Genomic DNA, 20,295 nt, shown 5'->3' with positions numbered 1-20,295 from the left:
AAGAGAGGTGGTACTGCATGCGTAAGTCTGGTGTGGCAGAGAAATATGTTAGAATAATACAAGACATTTATGATGGCAACAGAACAATGGTGAGGTGTGCCTTAGGTGTGTCAGAAGAATTTAAGGTGGAGGTGGGACTGCACCAGGGATCAGCTCTGAGCCCCTTCCTGTTTGCAGTAGTAATGGATAGGCTGACAGACGAGGTTAGACTGGAATCCCTTTGGAACATGATGTTCGCAGATGATATTGTGATATGCAGTGAAACCAGGGAGCAGGCGGAGGAACAATTAGAAAGATGGAGACATGCACTGGAAAGGAGAGGAATGAAGATTAGCCGAAGTAAAACAGAGTATATGTGCGTGAAAGAGGGAGGTGGAGGGGGAAGAGTGAAGCTACAGGGAGAAGAGATAGGATGGGTGGACAACTTCACATATTTAGGGTCAACAATCCAGAGCAATGGTGAGTGTGGTAAGGAAGTGAAGAAACCGGTTCAAGCAGGTTGGAACAGCTGGCGCAAGGTGTCTGGTGTGTTATGTGACAGAAGAGTCTCTGCTAGGATGAAGGGCAAAGTTTATAAAACAGTGGTGAGGCCGACCATGATGTACGTATTGGAGACGGTGGCACTGAAGAAACAACAAGAAGCAGAACTGGAGGTAGCAGAAATGAAGATGTTGAGGTTCTCACTCGGAGTGAGCAGGTTGGATAGGATTAGAAATGAGCTCATTAGAGGGACAGCCAAAGTTGGATGTTTTCGAGACAAGGTGAGAGCGAGCAGACTTCGATGGTTTGGACATGTTCAGAGGCGAGAGAGTGCGTATATTGAGAGAGTGAGGATGGAGCTGACAGGGAAAAGACCGAGAGGAAGACCAAAGAGAAGGTTGATGGATGTTGTGAGGGAAGACATGATGGCAGTTGAGGTTAGAGGGGAAGATGCAGGAGATAGGCTACAATGGAAAAAGATGACTCGCTGTGGCGACCCCTAATGGGACAAGCCGAAAGGAAAAGAAGAAGATGAAGAATTTATTACTTGGCTGTTTCTAAACCTGCATTGGCTGTGAGAGTGCTCCTGCCTTTCCTGCATGACTTGAATTTCTGGAGTCATTTTTAATGTTAAATAAAATAGCAGCAATTTCTAACATATCTTGAAAAAAAAAAATCATTGCAAAAAAATCTGCGTCATTAGAAACCAGGCAATTTCTCATTAGCCAATTTCATTATCGTGAGCATAGCATGATTATTGCTGAAGCTATAATAGCGTTTTGGAAGTACTGTGAAAACAAGAAGAAGTGCATGGTAATGTTTGATTTGCATTTTTTTTTCTTCAAAAACCTGTCCGGAAATAAATGGACAGAAACTGCGCAAACATATTCCAGAAGGACTTGGCAAGCGAGAAAATGAGGTTTTGCGGTATTCCTGCTTTACTTCTTCACCCCACCTGTACTGTCAGACTTACTGCAATAAGTTCCAAAATAACTATGGTACCATCAGATTAATACAATTAATCAAACTGGGAGATATAGCAAACATTTGAGTGCACTTGATCAAACAGAGCGATTGATCTCCAGTTTGCCAAAGGCAAGCAAAAAATTAACTTTGAGCTCTGCAACTGCACGTAGAGAAAGTGTTCATACGAAATCGCAGGCTGCATTAATATAGGCCATAAAGACAATAAAATTGTACAAAAGTTATTAGCTCTTAAGTAATATTTTTATCAAAATTAAATTAAATGCATGTCACTTCCTCACCAGTGCTTCAATATGAATAAAAATACTTTTACTTCCTTCAACTGTACAATAAACCAACATTTAATATTGGAGAAGTGAGATTTAAAGGGATATTTCTTTTGTGTCTTTTTCACCACGAAAACACTGATACCATATTAATTATTCAGTTTATATCGTGTATAACCTGAAGACTATTACATCTGAATTTGGGTGAGAGGCAGCAGTCGCTGACAGGAAACCACATTTCTTTAATTATTATTAATTACATGCAAAGATGACTCTATTATGATGTATTATTTTCCTATAAATCTCCATTCTAGAGTAATGTTTAACAAATGTAATTTTGTGCCTGTGTGTGTGCTTACTTGAGTCGACCATTCTGAGCTGCAGCCCCTCCAGGAATAATCTTGGTAATGAAGATGGACGGATCTTCACCAATATGGGGATTATCAGTCCCTCCTGCAATACTGAAGCCCAAACCTGAGTTACCCTATGGATAAACGGAGATAGAGAATGTATGTCAGTAAGATTTACAGCACTAATAACACTACTACTACTGCTGCCAATTATAATTATACTAATAATATGTATCAGTAAATGTTTTTGTCATGTGCCATATGTTTTCAAACGTTAGTTTCACTAGACAACAACATCTCTATGGATTTGGCCATGTCCCAATGTCTATATCAAAAGTAATTTTTTTCCCTACTCCTTGTCGCTGCATATGAATGTGTATAATTTCTGTTCTCTATTTGCGTGTATATCTATAGCGTCTTTAAAGTTGAGCCAGTCAAGCAGACAGATCCAGGTCACAGGAGAATAGAGTGAGTGAGAGGGATGGTGAGAGAGCCTCAGGGAGAGACAAAAGACAGCAAAATCAAGAGAATGGACAGAGGAACCGAGAAAGTCTGGAACAATGGACAAGGAATAGAAATGTTAATAAAATAAAGAAAGTTGGGTAAAATGATGACAAGGGGATATGATAAAGTATTTTTCAGCCTATAAGGCACACATAAAATCCTTTAATTTTCTATGGCTCTATAATCTGGTCTGCTTTTTGTATTAATTCTGGTTGTGCTTACTGACCTCAAACTGATTTTATGTGGTACACGACCCTCTAAAATCTGTCAAAATGTTTTAGTAGATGGTGTTTTGTGTTTTTGTTTTAGACTTTAGTAGGCTTTGGACTTTGGTATGCTTTGAAGCCACACCCCTTGATAGATTGTCAGAGTATTATGGCAAATGTAGTCGGGATTTTATGTGTTACAAATAAACAACGTTGAGAGTTATTGTGGATGAGTTGAATCAAGTTTGACTTATCTGACTGTTTTGTTTCGCTTGATGAGCCTTTTATGATCCGGTGCACCTTATCTATATGAAAAAAGACCTGTTCATTTATATTGCGCCTTATAGTCGGAAAAAAATATGGTAGGTAAGACTGTAAAGACAGTTATACAAAAAAGTGCTGCAATAAATTCTTGAACAATGTAGAAACTCTCAAACAGCTCACGTTGTGCGAACCAATCACACTGACATCTTTCCCGTTATTCAAAGAAAGAGAAACAAAATGATTAAATATTGATCCGTTTGACACATTTTGTTGTTTTAGTGTAAGAGTGATACATTTGCACTGCATGAACTGTCGATACAAATGCTGGTGGCATGCTTATATTTTTACCCGCTCCAATGTGATTTCCTCATATTCATAGTCTGCTTCTGTTCCATTGACCTGTTTGATACAGTACATGGAGAAAGAGAGAATAACATTTGTAAGTATGACACAGAGCCACTGTTAAAATAATTGAAAAAACTTTTTTGTAACAACTTGTTTATTGAAACAAGGTGAGGGGACTCAGGGTTGTAGGCTTTAAATTGCCTGGTGACCAGTCACCTGCAGACCACAATATGGAGGTTTGAACAGTTACTGGAAAGATTACATTTATCCTCATGAGCACGCTGCAGGGGAGCCCCTGAGAAGGGGGTCAACAGACCAACCCCAAGTGCCCAAGATTACAATTATATCTGATGATAGATGTGTGGAACTGATCTATCTGCCAGTGTTCAAGGAATATAAAATGGCATATGGCAACGGCGACACACCCTCTAGTATCCAAGGGAAAAAACTCATCGGATCAGTACGATTCACGTAAATGGCCTCTTTTCAATTCAAAATGTCGAATTTCAATGAAAGATGACTGTTTTGTATGTATGAATGTTAAAATTTTCTTCAACTAACACAAATTGAAACAACAACATTATTATTAATATTATTATTAACATAATTATTGTAATCCTGCAATTTAACATTTATTCTGTAATGGAAAATGATAAACCAAATATCTCTCATTGGTATGTTTATTTCTTATATTTTTTTCTTATTAGAAGGGAAATGTGAAAAGCGTCAAGTAAAATTGTAGTTATTGTTATTCAGTGAAACTTAATTAAATAAACCATCTCCTGGGATTTCCAGGCAGTCAATCAGGGAGCCATTTCAGAGTAATTACATAATAAACTTAGCTAACAACAGCAGACACTGATTTGCTGTGGCAGCTGGCTACCAGTAAAATGACATCTGGACCTATTCTATTCTAGAATTAGTATTTAATCATTGTTTCCCAAAGGTAAAAATATACTATATATTTAACGTTGACACTACACTCCATATTTACAGACATATTTTCTATGAAGGACATTATTAAGAATGAATTATTTGGCTATATAGATCTGTAAACCAATGCAAATGTTACCACACTTACTGGCCAACACTACTCACCTACGAGACAACCTAGTGTTGTGTTAATTCTGACTTTCCAACCATTTTCTGATTTCTGTAAGGCTTAAAATGTTTGGGGATGCTAGAGATATAAAGCTTCGTGCTGCCTTTAGGTGAAACTGGAAAGATCACGTCACTCACGAGATGATGGTTGTTGGGTCACTGTGGAGGAAGAGCTGTCATATCAGCTATATTTCTGTTAGCTATATGAACCACTACACTGGCAATGACATATATAATCTCATACCTCAACTATAATTATCTATCCTCTTACTTGAAAGATTTGTCCAGTATGTTGTGTTTTTTCTTTTCCATTTTTTTAAATTGGGATGACCCGTATCATAACTTTATATACTTATAATTTCAGCAGTCCTGATGACATAAGACTCGGTTACTCACATATGGGGGGGTGTTGACACTGTCTGTGTTGACCACCAGTGGAGGGGGGTTGGCCTGCAAAACAGATCAGAGTTAATGATTCACTTCTACAATTTGATCTCAACATTTACAACAACTGTGCAATATGAACAAACAGAGCTGTAGTAACAACTTACTCGTCTCATGTTTTGGTAGAGCATGTCGAGTACATCTGTTACAGATTACTACCATGAACCGACTGCATACACTACATGACATACTGCACACCGCTTACAATGGACAAGACTAATGTATTACTAAAGTGGAAAACATAATTTATGAGGCCCACTCACTCAGCAATCAAATAATTAATGTACAAAGAATTTACTTGCATTCATAATTTACATGCCACTTAGCAATATGACTACTACATTTTAGTACACTGACTGGACATTATTTTGTTGCAAACAACATGGAAAAGCCAACCTGTCACCTGTCTACCAGTGCACAATCATTTCTGCCCAAACAGCATTCATCTGAATAGCATACATATCAGTTGACAATGGATGATACAGGAATAGGCTTCCCTTCGTCTCTGCTTAGTAAATGCTTTCAACTCAATTGCATATATTCTTTCGTCCTTGTGTAATACATAGAACAGAATCCTCACAACCATTTAACTTACACCTCCTCTAGTTTCCCCATCACTTTTCTCCACAGGGTATATTTATGCAATCCAAAGTTGAAGTCCTCTTTCATAAACCAAACCTGCACTATCCAGGAAAGAAAAAAAATGAAACTCAGTGGTTGTCCAGCACCCCCAAACACTTAACAACCAGGTAAGAAATTTAAAAATGAAATTAAATGTCCACCCAGACTTTCTAGCATCAATGTGCAACAAAGCAGGAATACCATCTCTTGCTCAATACTCATCTCCATCTTTCGCATCCATAACATTCCTTGTCTTTTTCTCTCCCTACCCCCTCTCTCTATCTCTGTCCAACACATGTACAATCTGTCACTCATGCTGAATGGATGCTTTATCCCAATGGGAACCAAAAAAAGAGAGGATCAGAGGGATTAGCATCATGGTGGGAGGAGTCGACTCAACAACAGCAATGAGGAGCAGCAGGCGCAGTTAAGTGCAAAGACTTTTTTTCCACAAAAACCAAATGTGTACAGTACAGCATGCCCTTGCCCATTCGCGGTTCACTGTTGGTGGCCCAGCATAGTTGCAGATTTTGCTCTCAAAGTTTTTTTTTCTTTTCATAATGGACCGGATTTTCCCCACCAAAAGATGCACTTAGTAGTCTTTAATTCCCTCCTAAATAAATCTTATAATGTGGTGCACCTTATGTGCACACTGAGTTCCAAACCCTGCCAATGTTGTTCTGTGACTAGTCCAAGGAAGTGCATGGGAACACACCAGTTACATTGGTTGCATGCATGCAAGTATGTGTTTCAGCAAATATGTAAGCTCGATGGCGCTCACGAGGCAGTGAGGAACAATCACAATTTTTTATTTGCAAGCAGAAGAAAAATGTATCATCCCACACACTGAGTGTAGTCAAGTCATTACTCAAGATGTTCATGCTCACAGTGTCACATCAAAACTAAAATGATCACAACACAGATATGACTGAAGAAATAATTGACACAAAACATGCACTTTAAATGCAATTTACATCCTCCCAGCATGCATTGTGACACTAAGGAGGTCCTTAGTGGCGCAAAGTATGCAGAGCTGAAACGTATATTGAGAGAGAGCAAGTAAACACAAGTACATAATAAAAATAATAATTAATACTTAAAAATATGGAATATAGTGGGATCGTGAAGCAACAAACTGTATATGTACCCCATCGTAGGGTCTCATTGTTCCAGGTCAGAGATTCCGTTTCCAGAAATGTGCATCTTGAGAATCACATTGTCACAAGTGTGAAACCGTCACTGCTGATCTATCCTGTACAATCTCACTAAATTAGGGTTGAGAAATTATTTTTCATGTAGATCCATTTCAGTATTTCTGTCATTAACTGAAAAATCCAGTCAGTCAGCTGTTGCTTCAACTGGCACACCAAGTCACACTTTACACTTATGTAACGAGTGTATGTCTGTGTCTCTGTCTGTTGGGGGGAGGGGGGTAGAGTACATGTATTTTAATTTTATTTATTTATATTTGATCATCTTTATTAGCCAAAGTATGTCAAAAACACAAATTTGTCTCCAGTAGTTGGAGCTACTCGAGTATGTCAACAAACAGCCCTTTGACAGAAAATACTTTTAAGTGTAAGAAGTAAGTAAGTAAAGAAAGTCACAAAGTAATAGGACAGTGGGTGTTAGAGAGGAGGATGCACGAGATAGGCTTAAATGGAAAAAGATGACACGCTGTGGCGACCCCTTAACGGGACAAGCCAAAAGAAAAAGAAGAACAATGTGTCGCGGATATAATATTACAAATACAATACACAATATTATTTCATTGTTTTTTTGTTGTTTTTTTTGAGGGGGGGGTGGTTGTGCAAATGATGCAGATCAATTGGCAACCATTGCTCTGCTGGGATAAATGGATGGGTGGGTGCCATTGGGTCCCTGCAGGCACCTTCAGGTGCCCGGTTGTCTGGGTGCCTTGGTGGAGCCAGCGAACCACCCGGGCTTCCTTAGTGTAGGACTTTTTGCTGGGTTGCTCTCAGATGAACTTCTGGGCCTGAGCCTGCCCCTTGAATCATTGGGGGAGGTCCTCACTCAACACGGTACAGGCATAGCAATTACAGGACACTTTATTCAGTCATTGTGCATGCAAAATGGTGTCAATTCACTTGCATATGTCTGCAGAAACTCAACCCAGGGACTTTTCCGCTTGGTGTGGGGCCACTCAGTTTGCTTAGGAAATGGGGAATTACAATGGATATACTTTTATTCACACTCTCATCCAGGAGACTATTATAATTCACATTGTCATTTGCACCACACTTTAGTTGTATAGCCAAGTTCAGGACCCTTGTACTGCATGCTTTATCTCCTGTCCTTGTCCTGTCCTTCTCTCATAGGGTGTAGCACTCCTGCCCCATACAACATTCCTATCTAATGTTTCATTGTTCTGGATATGTAATGATTTACTTTTCTCATCTTGTTTACAATTAAGGATTTCTCTTTGTCTCTCACTGCCCTTAAAAATTTTGTTCTGTTTGACTGATCGGCTCTGATTCTCAATAAATTATTATAAAACTAAGAAACCAGAACGGCATCTTAAAAATTCCACTTTGACACAGTAAAAATGTTCCAATGCAATAGAGATACACAACCTTCATTCTGCTTGACCTAACAGCCACACAGGACATTAAAAAAAGATCAACTTACAGTTCAAAAACAGCAACTCCAAGTTGGGGGTACAATATATGCTGAGCTCTGTGACATCAGTACACCATTTTTCGTTGATAAAGAAGCACATCTTGCCGCCTTATGCTTCTCCCGCAAATCTTTGGGGCAGGATGTCATGCCCGACCTGGAAAGGGCTCGCCACCCTTTTCTGTCTGAGGACCATGGTCTCAGATTTGGCAGTGCTGTCTCATCCAAGCCACTTCACACTTTGCTAGGAGGCGATCCAGTGACAGTTGGAGATCATAGCTTGATGAAGCCTACATAACTATATAATCTGCAAAAAGCACAGATGTAGTTTTAAGGCCACCAAACTGACCCCCTCTAAGCCTCAGCTCCGCCTTGAGATTCTGTCCATAAAAGGTTATGAACAAAATGGGTGACAAAGGGCAATCAGCAGGTGGAGTCCAACATTCACCAGAATCAAGTCCAATTTACTGCGGGCAAAACAGATCAAACTCTGACATCGGTTGTACAGGGACTAAACAGCTTGTATCATGGGGTTTGGTAACCCATACTCCTGAAACACCATCCGCAGAACTCCACAATGGACACAGTCGAACAGCTTCTCCAAGTCCACAAAACACGTGTAGACTGATTGTGCAAAATCTCATGTACCCTTGAGAATCCTGCAGATGGTGTAGAGCTGGTCCATTATTCCATGCTCAGGATGAAAACCACATTGCTCCTCCTGAATCTGAGATTCGACTTCCCTCCTCTCCAGCACCCAAGACTAGACCTTACCAGGAAGGCTGAGGTTTGTGATCCTCCTGTTGTTGAAAAACACCCTTTGGTCCTGTTTCTTAAAAAGGGGGACCACCACCCAGACTGCCAATTCAGAGACACTGTCCTCGATGTCCATGCGATGTTGCAGAGGCGTATCAACCAGGACAACTCCAAAACACTCCAGAATCGTTAGGATCTCCAGGAGAATCTCATTCACCCCTGAGGTCTTGGAAAATTCTGCCCACCAAGACACAGCGTCCCGAGTCAAGGTCAGCAGCACTCCATTCTCACTATACACAGTGTTGATGGTGCACTGCCTCTCCCTCCTGAGACACCATATTGTGGTCCACAATCTCCTTGAAGCTGTCAGGAAGTCTTTCTCCATGGCCTCATTAAACTCCTCCTTTTTCCAACATTTTGCTTCAGCGACAACCAAAGCTGCATTCTGCTTGGCCAGCCCTTACCTATCAGCTGGTTCAGGAGGCCCACAGGCCAAAAATGCCCAAAAGGACTCCTTCAACTCAACGGCATCCAGCAACAGGTTCGGGGATTGCCGGCACAACAGGCACTGACTACCTTGTGGGCACAACTCTGGTCTACCACCTCAGCAACGGAGGCGCAGAACATGGTCCACTCGGATTCAATGTCCTCTGCATCCCCCTAAACATGCGAACATGAGCAAAGTTCTTTTGGAGGTGGGAGTTGAAATTCTTTTTGACAGGATTCTGCCGGAAGAGCCCAAGAGGCACAATCCTGCCTGGCCTGGTTGCCTGTCAATCATAACCATTATTCACACTTACTGGGCAATTTTTTTCACTCACAACAGCGCAAGAGATAATGTAATATTCACAGTCCACACAGGAAAACTGAAGCAGAGATTCAAATTCTAAACTCTCTTTTGCTAGTCTGAAATCGACTGGTTTTAGAAGTCAGTTTTGTCTGACTCGAAAGACGCATTGCTACCCTTGGTCTCTAGTGCGAGGAGTGTTAAAATGCATATGGTTTTCATTTCCATGAGGACTAAGGGCGGAGCTATGGGGATGGCTGTGCTTAAGCATCTCCCAAGTCTGAATTTTACCCACAAACTTGCAAAAAAGCACTGACTGTATTTTGTCTCACAGTGCTACTTAATCACCAAATTGCTTAGTTGCACTTAATGTCCAGAGCAGTGCATGTTTTCAAAATCAGCTTGTTAAAAAGAAAAAAAGAGAGACCAAAATGGAATGTGACTGTTTACAGATATGTAAGATTTAGTTTGTGAGATGAAGGACACCTTTCGGTGCATACTGGGCAATTACACAAAGATAATTACTATCTTTTTGCTTTGTAACACAATCTGCCATTGAACAGTAGGTTGATTCGGTGTTCTCGTGGTATGTCATACAGCATCAAAATTAATACTGTTCCTTAACTATTACACTAATGAGGATGCTTCAGTCATAAAACAAGCAACATACACTGTGGTCTAATCTGAAGCATTTCTTTTTGTTCACTCTATATTTCCATTGACATTAATTTAATGGACCAATTACAATTACGCCATTGACAGCATATTATCCATCAGTGGTCATAGATAATCATAATGTATACTGGGTTGATTTGATTTCATTCCATTATGCAAGTCCACTTAAACCATATTTACTATGCCTGAAGGTGAAATCATATTAGTTTTACAACCCCTTGCACCTTTTGTAAAAAATAATTTACCATATTTTCCAGAAGTGATATCTAAGAAATGCTATCATTAGAAAAATGTGACTATATAATAAAAAGTCTGCATTTATATAGTACAGTACTTCAGAGCTTTACACAGCATCACATTCAACCATGCACATACATATTCAAACACCAATGGGTGGCCGCTGCCATGCAAGCTTCTGTGTCTAGCCCAAGGACACTCTGACATACAGACAACCGGAACCAGGATTCGAACTGGTGACCTTTTGGTCACTAGACCACCGCTCAATCACATGAGCCACGTGGCCTAAAATTAAAAATGGAATAGCATGTAATACATGGGGAATACTTGTTACCGATGCAACCTACCTGCACATGGGCTTGTATTTGTGGAAATTGGTATATGCGTGAGGATGGTTCCATACAGCGTAAATTCCACATATAGGAATCATTGGGCCATGGACGGGTCCCGACTTTTCCTTTGGTTTTGCTCTTTGTGGGACTTTTTGTTACGGTGTCTCTCAAGTTTGGCAAATTTCCTCGAGAGGCTCTGTTGGCAAGGTGTGTAGGCAATGTATTCCACCCATAACCACCCAATCCTGAACACAGTGGTATCTGTGGTGAGTGAAACGGATGGATAGAAAGGGACTGTGAGGAGTGGGGCAGAGGAGGAGGATAATTATGTTGGTACTGTTGGAACAAGGAATTATGACTGTTTGAATGTGTCTGTGCCGGCTGCGGGTGATGGTGGTGATAAAGTTGATGTGATGATGGCGAGGAGAGTGGGCGACCAGGTGAGGCTGAAAGGTGAAACTGATGGTGGTATGGAGAAAGATACTGCAGCTGGTGATGGCTTGGCGAAATGTAAATCTGCTGGTGGCTGGCAGAGTGCAGAAGATGATTTGGTGATTGTGGAGCCAGTTGACAGTTCTGTAATGGTGGAGTTAGTTGATGACATGGAGATGGTGGGGCGATGTGGTAATAGCTAGGAGAAGGTGAAGGAAGAAGATGTTTGGGTGAATGACATCCTTGTTTTGGGGAATGAGACTTGTGCTTTGGCGAATGTAGGGGGGACCGCTGTAATTGATTTGTATGTACTTGCAGTAATTTATGGCTATGCTTTGAGTGATTGTGGCTCTTGCTGGACTTGATTTTTACTTTGCCAGATTTTCCTTTAGAAGAACCACTGCTGGGCTTTTTAGGGCTACAACAGAATTCATGGCTGTGGAAGTAAGTAGTCATAGCTGCAGATACAAAAACACAACATATAGTATGAGGTAATCCTGCCTTCTTTGACTTATCTTCTTCCCACTACATTGTTGCCTTTACGGGGATAAAACACAGTAGATCTTAAGAATCACTTGTGTCCACATATTGTAGGTCAGGCCATCAAAGAACAACGCAAATCTCTGTGCAATATTGGAATGGATTTCTACTTTTCCTTGTCCATTTGTCTCAGTACTTTAAAATCGATCATTAGTAGGGATTTTTTTCCATGTCTGCTGCTTTGACACCACCTTCAAGTGAATTCTTAAAACCAAAGCATTGTCTTTGAGCGTGTTTGGCAGACATCAAATGGCTCAACATCTTTCCGAGTTACGTCAAAAGTGATAAAATGAAAATTGCCGATATGATAAAAAGCAGGAGGAACCTTGGAAGGGTTGAGCTTCCTTTCAGTCTTTGCTTTAGGACTGATTGGACAAAAACAAAGTCAGGTCTTGCACTCCAAAGAATTCTTTGAATTTCCACAAATAGGGTGTCCTCGAGTTACCAGTCTCTCAGGTAATGCACATTATCCAATGTCACTATGCTGTTAGAACACACTCCATCTTTGTTTCTGACATCCCCGTCAGTCCATTGGCGATGTTGTCAATTTATATTCCAGAAGGGAAGATGGGAACCCAGAATTAAACACTCAGATCTTTGGTCTGGTTAAGATTTAATACCAAGAAAATGGTAGTTAAAAAAAATAAAAATGTTGTTTGTCATCTTCCCTTAATATTAAAAACTTCAAATAAACATATCCATGGAGAAGTCTTTCTTCTTAGCTGCTGTCTGTCCTCCCCCCTTCTTGCTTTAAGTCCCTGTCCCTATCTTGAAAATTATAGTGGTTGCATGCTCTCTCTCTCTCTCTTCTCTCTCTCTCTCTCTCTTCTCTCTCTCTCTCTCTCTCTCTCTCTCTCATCTCTCTCTCTCTCTCTTCTCTCTCTCTCTCTCTCTCTCTCTCTCTCTCTCTCTCTCTCTCTCTCTCTCTCTCTCTCTCTCTCTCTCTCAACATCCCAATTAGAGGCTTGCATGGTCTTCTACACATGACAGCAGCCAGGCATAACTAATCAATCGGAAAACAGGAATAGAGCCAAAGCCAATGTGTACGAGTATGATGGATTCTGAGCTGCGATTGGTGAAGAACAGTGATATCATCCTTTTTGTTCTTCCTTTAAAAGTAAAACATGGCAATTTTGGACAGCTGGAATAAAAAAAAAAATGACCTACTTACTTTCAAGAGTCTGTCTCTACATAGATGTGTATCTGCTAGATCCAGATCTATTATTAAACTGTGCCCTGGTAGCTAAGATTCTGATGATTACAGTTACAAAGTGATTTAAAAGTATGAAAAAGTATAGCTTGGAAACATTCAGTAGCATGGATAACAAATGGAGTCTGATAAAGATTGCAATATTGACATTGTATTTAATTACATTATGTTGTTTTATTAAAACTTATTTTTCCAACACTGACTTATTGTCAGCTAAAAATACTAAAGCAGAAAATTGAAGGTAAAATGACATTTAAGAATAAATGATGCTTGCTGATTTGTACAGCAGTTGATTACATAAGCCAAAAATGTATTTTAGGTCCAAATCTATAATGTCCGCTAATATATAGTACATGTTGCTCCCAGAAAAATGCGAGTGAGAAAGCTAGATAAGGGACATTATAAAGAGGCACCCGTGTAAAGGGAGCAGAGAGATGAGGGTGGTTGAGATGAGAGAAAGGCTGCTATTGTGTTAGTGCATGTACAGGTCCACAGTGTAAAGTGCTGCCAGTGCTGCAGGCTAGCTGCTAAGTGAGGAGAGGCGGATGAGGAAGAAGAATAGGCAGTTGCGAACACAGTGTTAAATGAAGCAACACTAAAATATTGCTAGAAGGTAAACAGGCAAGGAGACGGGGGCTGATATGAAACAAGGGAGACATTGTATGTTGCCATGAAATGAGAATAACATAAGGATGAAGTAAAATGAGCAAAGAAAACATTACTTGTGTGATACAGTATTTTTATTTCCTGCACTTTACTATCACAAATACTGTATTGTTGAATACCATAAACCACGGGTGCTCAATGCATTGATCGCTATTGACCAGAGGTAGTATTGGTAGATCACATGACAGCGTGACAGGGGGAAAAAAAAAGACATCAGCCTATCATCCTGTTGGATTAATTTAATCTAAAGTTACCTTATATTTGCCAGATAGTGAAGCAGCAGACAACATAAAGTCGGACGATCTCGAGAGGATGGTGAAGACATCACAAAGACTCAGCTATTAGCTATTTTTTGTCATGGTTGGTTTGTTTGTCATGTTTACTTTGTTGCGTTGCGGACTGTGCTAAGGAATAAAAAGGATTATTCGCGGAGATGTGGGGAGAACGGGTTAGAGATGTTAAAAGAGACACGTCACATCCTCGTCGCGAGCAAAAGTTTCTGTCGTCTTCCTTTCTTGAGAAATTGCACTTTAAATGTCCTGGGTTGCATGAACCCAGCTCTCACCAGACGCTATATCACTGACCATGTCACTGAAACTGACTCTGACTGCAAAGGCTGCGTCAACCTGACACACCCTCGCTTGATTCAAGTGTCCCCAATACGTCGATCATGATATACTGGTCAATGGCAGGTGTAGTGAGGGTAGATCGCATGGCATTATAATGAAGACGTCGGGCTATAATCCTTAGTATAAAATGCAAGTTTGCCAAATCTGGCCTTTTCTGACGTGGAAGCACATGTGCACATGACGAGCTAGAGATTGAGGCTCCAATTTAGGAGGCTATACTTAAAGTTAAAGGCATAAAAATGAGAGGTGGACCAAGTAGAAAGACTAAAACATACTATTTCATACGAAATGGGAGGAGGACTTTTTTTCATTTTCAAAGTGCATTTGCCTATTCTGCCAGTCTGCAATTGGAAATGTGGAAGTGGCATTTTCAGACTGAAAACTACGACACTGACTGGAGGAGCTAAAATCCCAGTTGTCCGGACAGGAGTCATTTTTCTCACAGCTAACTAAAAAAGCAAATCCAGCTACCAAAACTTCGTTCTGGGGGAGTCACAAAATCATTAAGAACTAAATAATAGGTGTGTTGTGTCAAAAAATTTATTCAGCATAAAAACAGTGCCAAACAAATTATGCAAGTGATTCTGGTGACCTCTGACAGGACAAATCTCAACAACATCACCAATAATCCTCTCTAGGCTAACTTAATCTAGACTGAAATATTTAATATAAACAGTAGGGGGTTACAGCAGAAAGGTGATAAAAACACACACACACAAACCCATGATCCTCTACGATGGGCAATTAACTGTAATGTATTTTTTTTACATTACATACATACATACATCATATATCATCATACATACATCCGGCCTAAAAATTGTGCCAAACATATATATGCGTTCATCTCAGATGACACGCTGTGGCGACCCCAAAAGGGACAAGCCGAAAGAAACACACACACTATGTGGTGCAGAATGCACAATAAATACACAGCATGTCAACAACGATGCGATTAGAATTACACAGTATATGACAGAGGGAAAAACTCAATGTCACAATTCTGGCAAGACTAAACTACAATTTACATTCCGCCAGATCTGAAGTTTATGTACACTGCCAAACACGCGAGTTCATCAAATATATGACAATACAGTAGTTAGAACTGAGCTTTCCTGTGTGGAGTTCGCATCTCCATCAGATGCTGAGATGTCAGTACTCTGGCTTCCTTTCAAACTCCAAAAATAAGAATAGGTTAATTGAAGACTTTAATATTATCCTTAGGCATGAATGTGAAATGTTATCTACAGTATATTTTTTCCGCCTTATTATTGCCTAGCGACCAGTTGAGCCTCTGGCTCCAGCTCTCGGGTGTGGTTTTGAAGACGGATACAACTGAATGCACTCAATATTGTTATTGTGCATTCATTTTTATTTCTCTCACTCATTTCATTGCAGCACTGCAGCATCACCATTTCTCAGTGGATACAAGCTTAAAAAGAATGTTAACATTGGTACATGTAATTGACAAAAGATTGCCAATCGTCAATGCCATTCCTGTGCCACTCAAACTCATCAGGGGGTTTTATCAGTAAACAGTGGATCTTGGAAGTTTGTGAACCCTTCTTACATGGTAATATGGGCTCTTTTTTTTTGGGGGGGGGGGCTTAATTAACATTGTTAAACATACATTCCATACGTAATTTTTAAAGCATACCTTCGAAATAATAGACATACACGTAAAAGAGATGGTTTTCCATTATTTAATCCAACAAATGTTTTTCTCCCCCGAAAAAAGATAATTACATGTGGCAAAAGTATTTAATCCCAACAAAATACATCCTGTATGTCGTTCATGGACTCTCACACGGGATTTAGATGGTGTCTGGTTATTACTGAATGTGTGGCGCAATTTAACAATATGATCTAAAATGCTTATTGTCATGACAGTCTTTCATGGTTCATTTTGCATTTTGGAATTGTAGAAGTCGGTCATTGCTGTCTTAACACACGCATGTGCAATGTGCATGAGACGATTGCAGCATAAACACTGTATTTCAGTTGAAAACAGTGATGGATAAAAAGCCCCCAAATACAGGATATGACCATTTGCACTCATATTCACACCTCCTGGCAATTTAGTGACTTTATATCAGTCACTCACATTTGACGAGTGCGATCGCGCGCCATCCCGCTCGCAAATCTGCACTGTCGAGCACGACAAATCACACACGTAAAATTTGTTACGAGTAGAAAAAATAGATATTGAAATATGTCGCTTATTTTGTGTAGTCTTGACATTAATTTACGTGTTTATTTCATAAACGTCAACTAAACAAGCCTGCTCCTAAACAACCAGTATTCACTCGGAAACAGGAAATGCAAGCTAACCATACTGAGCAGGGCCCTCGCTACACACTCGCCAATCCGCCATATGCGAATACATACTGAGTCAGGTGGGTAAAGTTTTAAAATGGTGCAAAAATTCACAAACATGTATATTGGCTGTTTATCCTAGCATACAATTTTGTACTGTTATAAACTTTTATGTATATTACCAGAATTTGTATTTGATTCCTGCTTTAGCGTGATGAAAGTTTCGTCGGAAGCTATACCCGAAGTTGAGCAAATAATTGTTTACATCGGAGACAACTCCATTCGGGTTCCATTTTCCTGCAATTAGCTCATGCTACCTGTGTGTGCTACAGAAAATGCATAAACCTTTGGGATTATCTTCCGAAAAAGTAAGGATGGCTGTGGTATAAGTGCATCTTGTCAGCTGCCCACTTTAACTTATGTCCATTACGCGGAAAAGATGCACAACACAACTTTGTCTGCTGTCGCAAAATTTACCCCCCGTGCAGGGTGTAGGCAAAAGATTCGCCAGGAATGGTTTTATAAATTCAAGTGGCTCAAATTGAAAGACTCAAATTTTTTTTGACAGTGGAAGAAAAAATGTTCTGACACACTGAAAATCCTCGGTCGCGCCGAAGTTGGATGACTTTGTGAAGCATCACAGACAGCTGATCACAAGTTTGCGCAACTGGAAAGACGTAGTTGATGTAGAACGTCGCTTCAGCAGGCATCGCATTGTAAAGACATTCTTAAGGAACTGTCACAAAACGAAAGTGTAAATGAACTGTTGAAATTGAAGACCCTAAAGAAGAATAGTTTGATTTTGATAAATGGTTCTGTAAATGGGTGAGCAGTAAAAAGAGGAGGATTTATGGCAGGAATCATATCAATCATGAGGAGGGAGTAGTCAGACTCCGCATCATTCTGCCCGAAGAACCATCCGAATATTGAATGTTAATTAAAGCCACAGGTTCAAATCTCTATGGAAGTATTTCTCCGTCTTCCCGATCAACCGATAACTATTTCTTCATCAGATGAGGATAAATCCGAGAAATCAGCGCTGGGCATAATGGTCTCCCATGTAATCCAGTGTTTGGAACGGCACTGTACACGTCACATACGCCCACGTAGATCATGTGACTCGCGAAAATGGGAGTGCCCCTGAAAATTAGAAATTGTCGATAAAAATCTTCTCAAAACACGATTAAATGAGAGAGTATTTAACATCACATTGTCAAAATAGGGTACATATTACATGACCTATTGGATACACTGTTCATGCAAAGCACTGGATTTCTCCTTTCAGCATTTTCAAAACATTGCGGGTATAGACCATTCGTGTTTATTCCTTGACAGGCCAGTGCATTTAGCTTTTCTTCAGGTAAAGTTTGTCACATCAAGAATTTTTATTGATGAAAAATTTTAAATACCATTTTATACCATGTTCTACTAATATCAGTTAAAGTTGGAAATTAACATTACAGAGTTTGAAATTTTTGTTTTCTATTTTAGTTATGTATTTGTTTTTTTAGTTTTAATTTTCAGTTATGTTATATTAATTGAGTAAGTTATTTTAAGGTCTTGAGATTCCATCCCTAGTCACACCCGGAACTTTATCTGCGGGTATGACTGGTGGACCACACCCGTAACTATATCTGCGAGCATGACTGACCAAACCCGTACATTTTTCAAATGTGAGTGACTGTTATATACATATTTGTGGCACATCGAGAAAGGAGGCTACCTGGAGAGAACCCACATAAGTACAGTGAGAAAAGCAACACAGGAAGACCCAATACTAATTAATTCTATTTTGTATAGCAGAACTTTGTTGTGCACTTACACTACGTTGCAGTAATACTCATTAGACAGTGGTCAATGAAATGACTGCTCATTGTCATCTGATGTGTGGTGATTATATCAGCATAGACAGAGAAGAGGATAAAGAGAAGTGGAGAGTGGATAGTGGGTCTGCATCTGTGAGGGGAAGCGTGAACTGATGTAAAGCATCAGCCCACACACTCAAGGTGTTGCAACACCCCATGTACTTTCAATGCAAAAACTCATATGTACAGCAACTCAAGTCACTGTGTAGATGTACATCTATGCATAAGTAAGTGATTTGAGAGGGTATTTAAAGCGCTTTATATGTTAATTTTTTGGGGTTTCTCCTTAAGCCATGTTATGCTGTCCTTGTTATCACTGCAATGCCATCACCATGACAACAGTTGATGCCACCTACAATAATGGTAAGCTTAATGGTAGTGGTTGTACCAGGTTGTAAGCATGTTCTATAAATGTATCCACTGGCCGCACATGTAAGCAACTGATATACAAAAATATTAAGCCCACTTTTTCTTACATTACAGTATTTATGTGCAAGGTTGATTTTCAGTAGAGCTGCACAGTAAATGTTTGAGCATTGTCACTGCAATGTACTGTACATGTGTCCAATAATCACATGAAAGTCCTGGGCAATGATCATGTTTTGATATGCAGTCAATCAATTGTACTATTAATAAGTGATCAGGAGAGGAACCTTGTTGGATATAGGTAAAAAACAAAAACCCAAACAATACATGGAGCAGCCCAGAGTGTGATATACCTATTTTTGTGTAGGATAACTTGTAAAGGAGGACACTGGAAACAATTACCGTACAAGCCTGCATTCACTATATCTTTCATCAGAATGTGACAAACAAATGCGTTGTGTGGGGGGGAAGAGAGCCACAGATTATTGAAGTAACAAACTTCAAGTTTAAACAAAATGTTTTGCTTAAACCAATGTACTCAAATATGGAAATACATACCCAATTCAAATTTTTTTGTGATGTTGTGTTAAATAAAAACAGACTACAAAAATTTTCAAATCATGTTCAACCTAAATTTAATTGAGTAAACTACAAAGACAAGATATTTAATATTCATACTAATAAACTGTTTATAGTGAATAATCATTAACTTGAAATTTCATGGCTCAAGCAATGTTAATGCTCAAGTCATTGTTTTAACGGTCAAGTTTTTCCTAATTCTACATCCGTCTATATGTGAATGTCTCATCTGATAAGTCAGTTTTTCACAGCAAAATGTATTAAGTTGATATCAACAATGCATTAATATTGGGAAAATATTAAAAATTCATCAAAGACGTTTATATTTTTAAAATAAATTACTCCTGAACATTTTGTTGAGTAGTTCAAATCCTATTACTTGACAAAGTGTGCTTGTTGGGAACCATGTAGCAGACTGATTTATTCACACTTCTGTGCCACAGCATCACTGCTTTGCTATGATCTATTGCGTTGTCTCCAAGTATGGAAGGAGGCTTGTAGGAGGTGAAGAATCTTGGGGAAAGTGTCAAAATTCCTAAAAATACAAGATATACTAAAGATAACCACTTACAGTTAGGTCAGTGAAGGTGTTTTCATGATTTTTCCTTTGTACATCACCACAAAAAGATTTGAAATGACTGAAACATAGACTCTCAGCTTTAATTGTTGGTTGTTAGAGAGGTTATGGACTCTAGACAGGCTT

The 20,295-nt window shown here is 39.5% G+C and overlaps 1 protein-coding gene across 18 annotated transcripts in view; it reads right to left on the bottom strand.

Annotated features, from left to right (window-relative positions):
- The window catches only part of LOC133503106 (discs large homolog 1-like protein), a 138,137-nt gene that overhangs the window by 38,525 nt on the left and 79,317 nt on the right, over positions 1-20,295 (bottom strand). For all 18 annotated transcript variants that reach the window (XM_061824298.1, XM_061824295.1, XM_061824296.1 and 15 more), the window contains 3 exons: positions 4,897-4,950; positions 3,403-3,453; positions 2,090-2,214 (listed from right to left, as the gene is read on the bottom strand). In XM_061824298.1, coding sequence (XP_061680282.1) covers positions 2,090-2,214; positions 3,403-3,453; positions 4,897-4,950 — 230 coding nt within the window. The remainder of the gene's footprint in view (positions 1-2,089; positions 2,215-3,402; positions 3,454-4,896; positions 4,951-20,295) is intronic.

Source organism: Syngnathoides biaculeatus, chromosome 7 (assembly GCF_019802595.1).
Source record: "Syngnathoides biaculeatus isolate LvHL_M chromosome 7, ASM1980259v1, whole genome shotgun sequence".
Classification (NCBI taxonomy): domain Eukaryota; kingdom Metazoa; phylum Chordata; class Actinopteri; order Syngnathiformes; family Syngnathidae; genus Syngnathoides; species Syngnathoides biaculeatus.
Note: the sequence above shows the minus strand (reverse complement) of the source record. Positions and strands in the feature narration are given on the sequence as shown.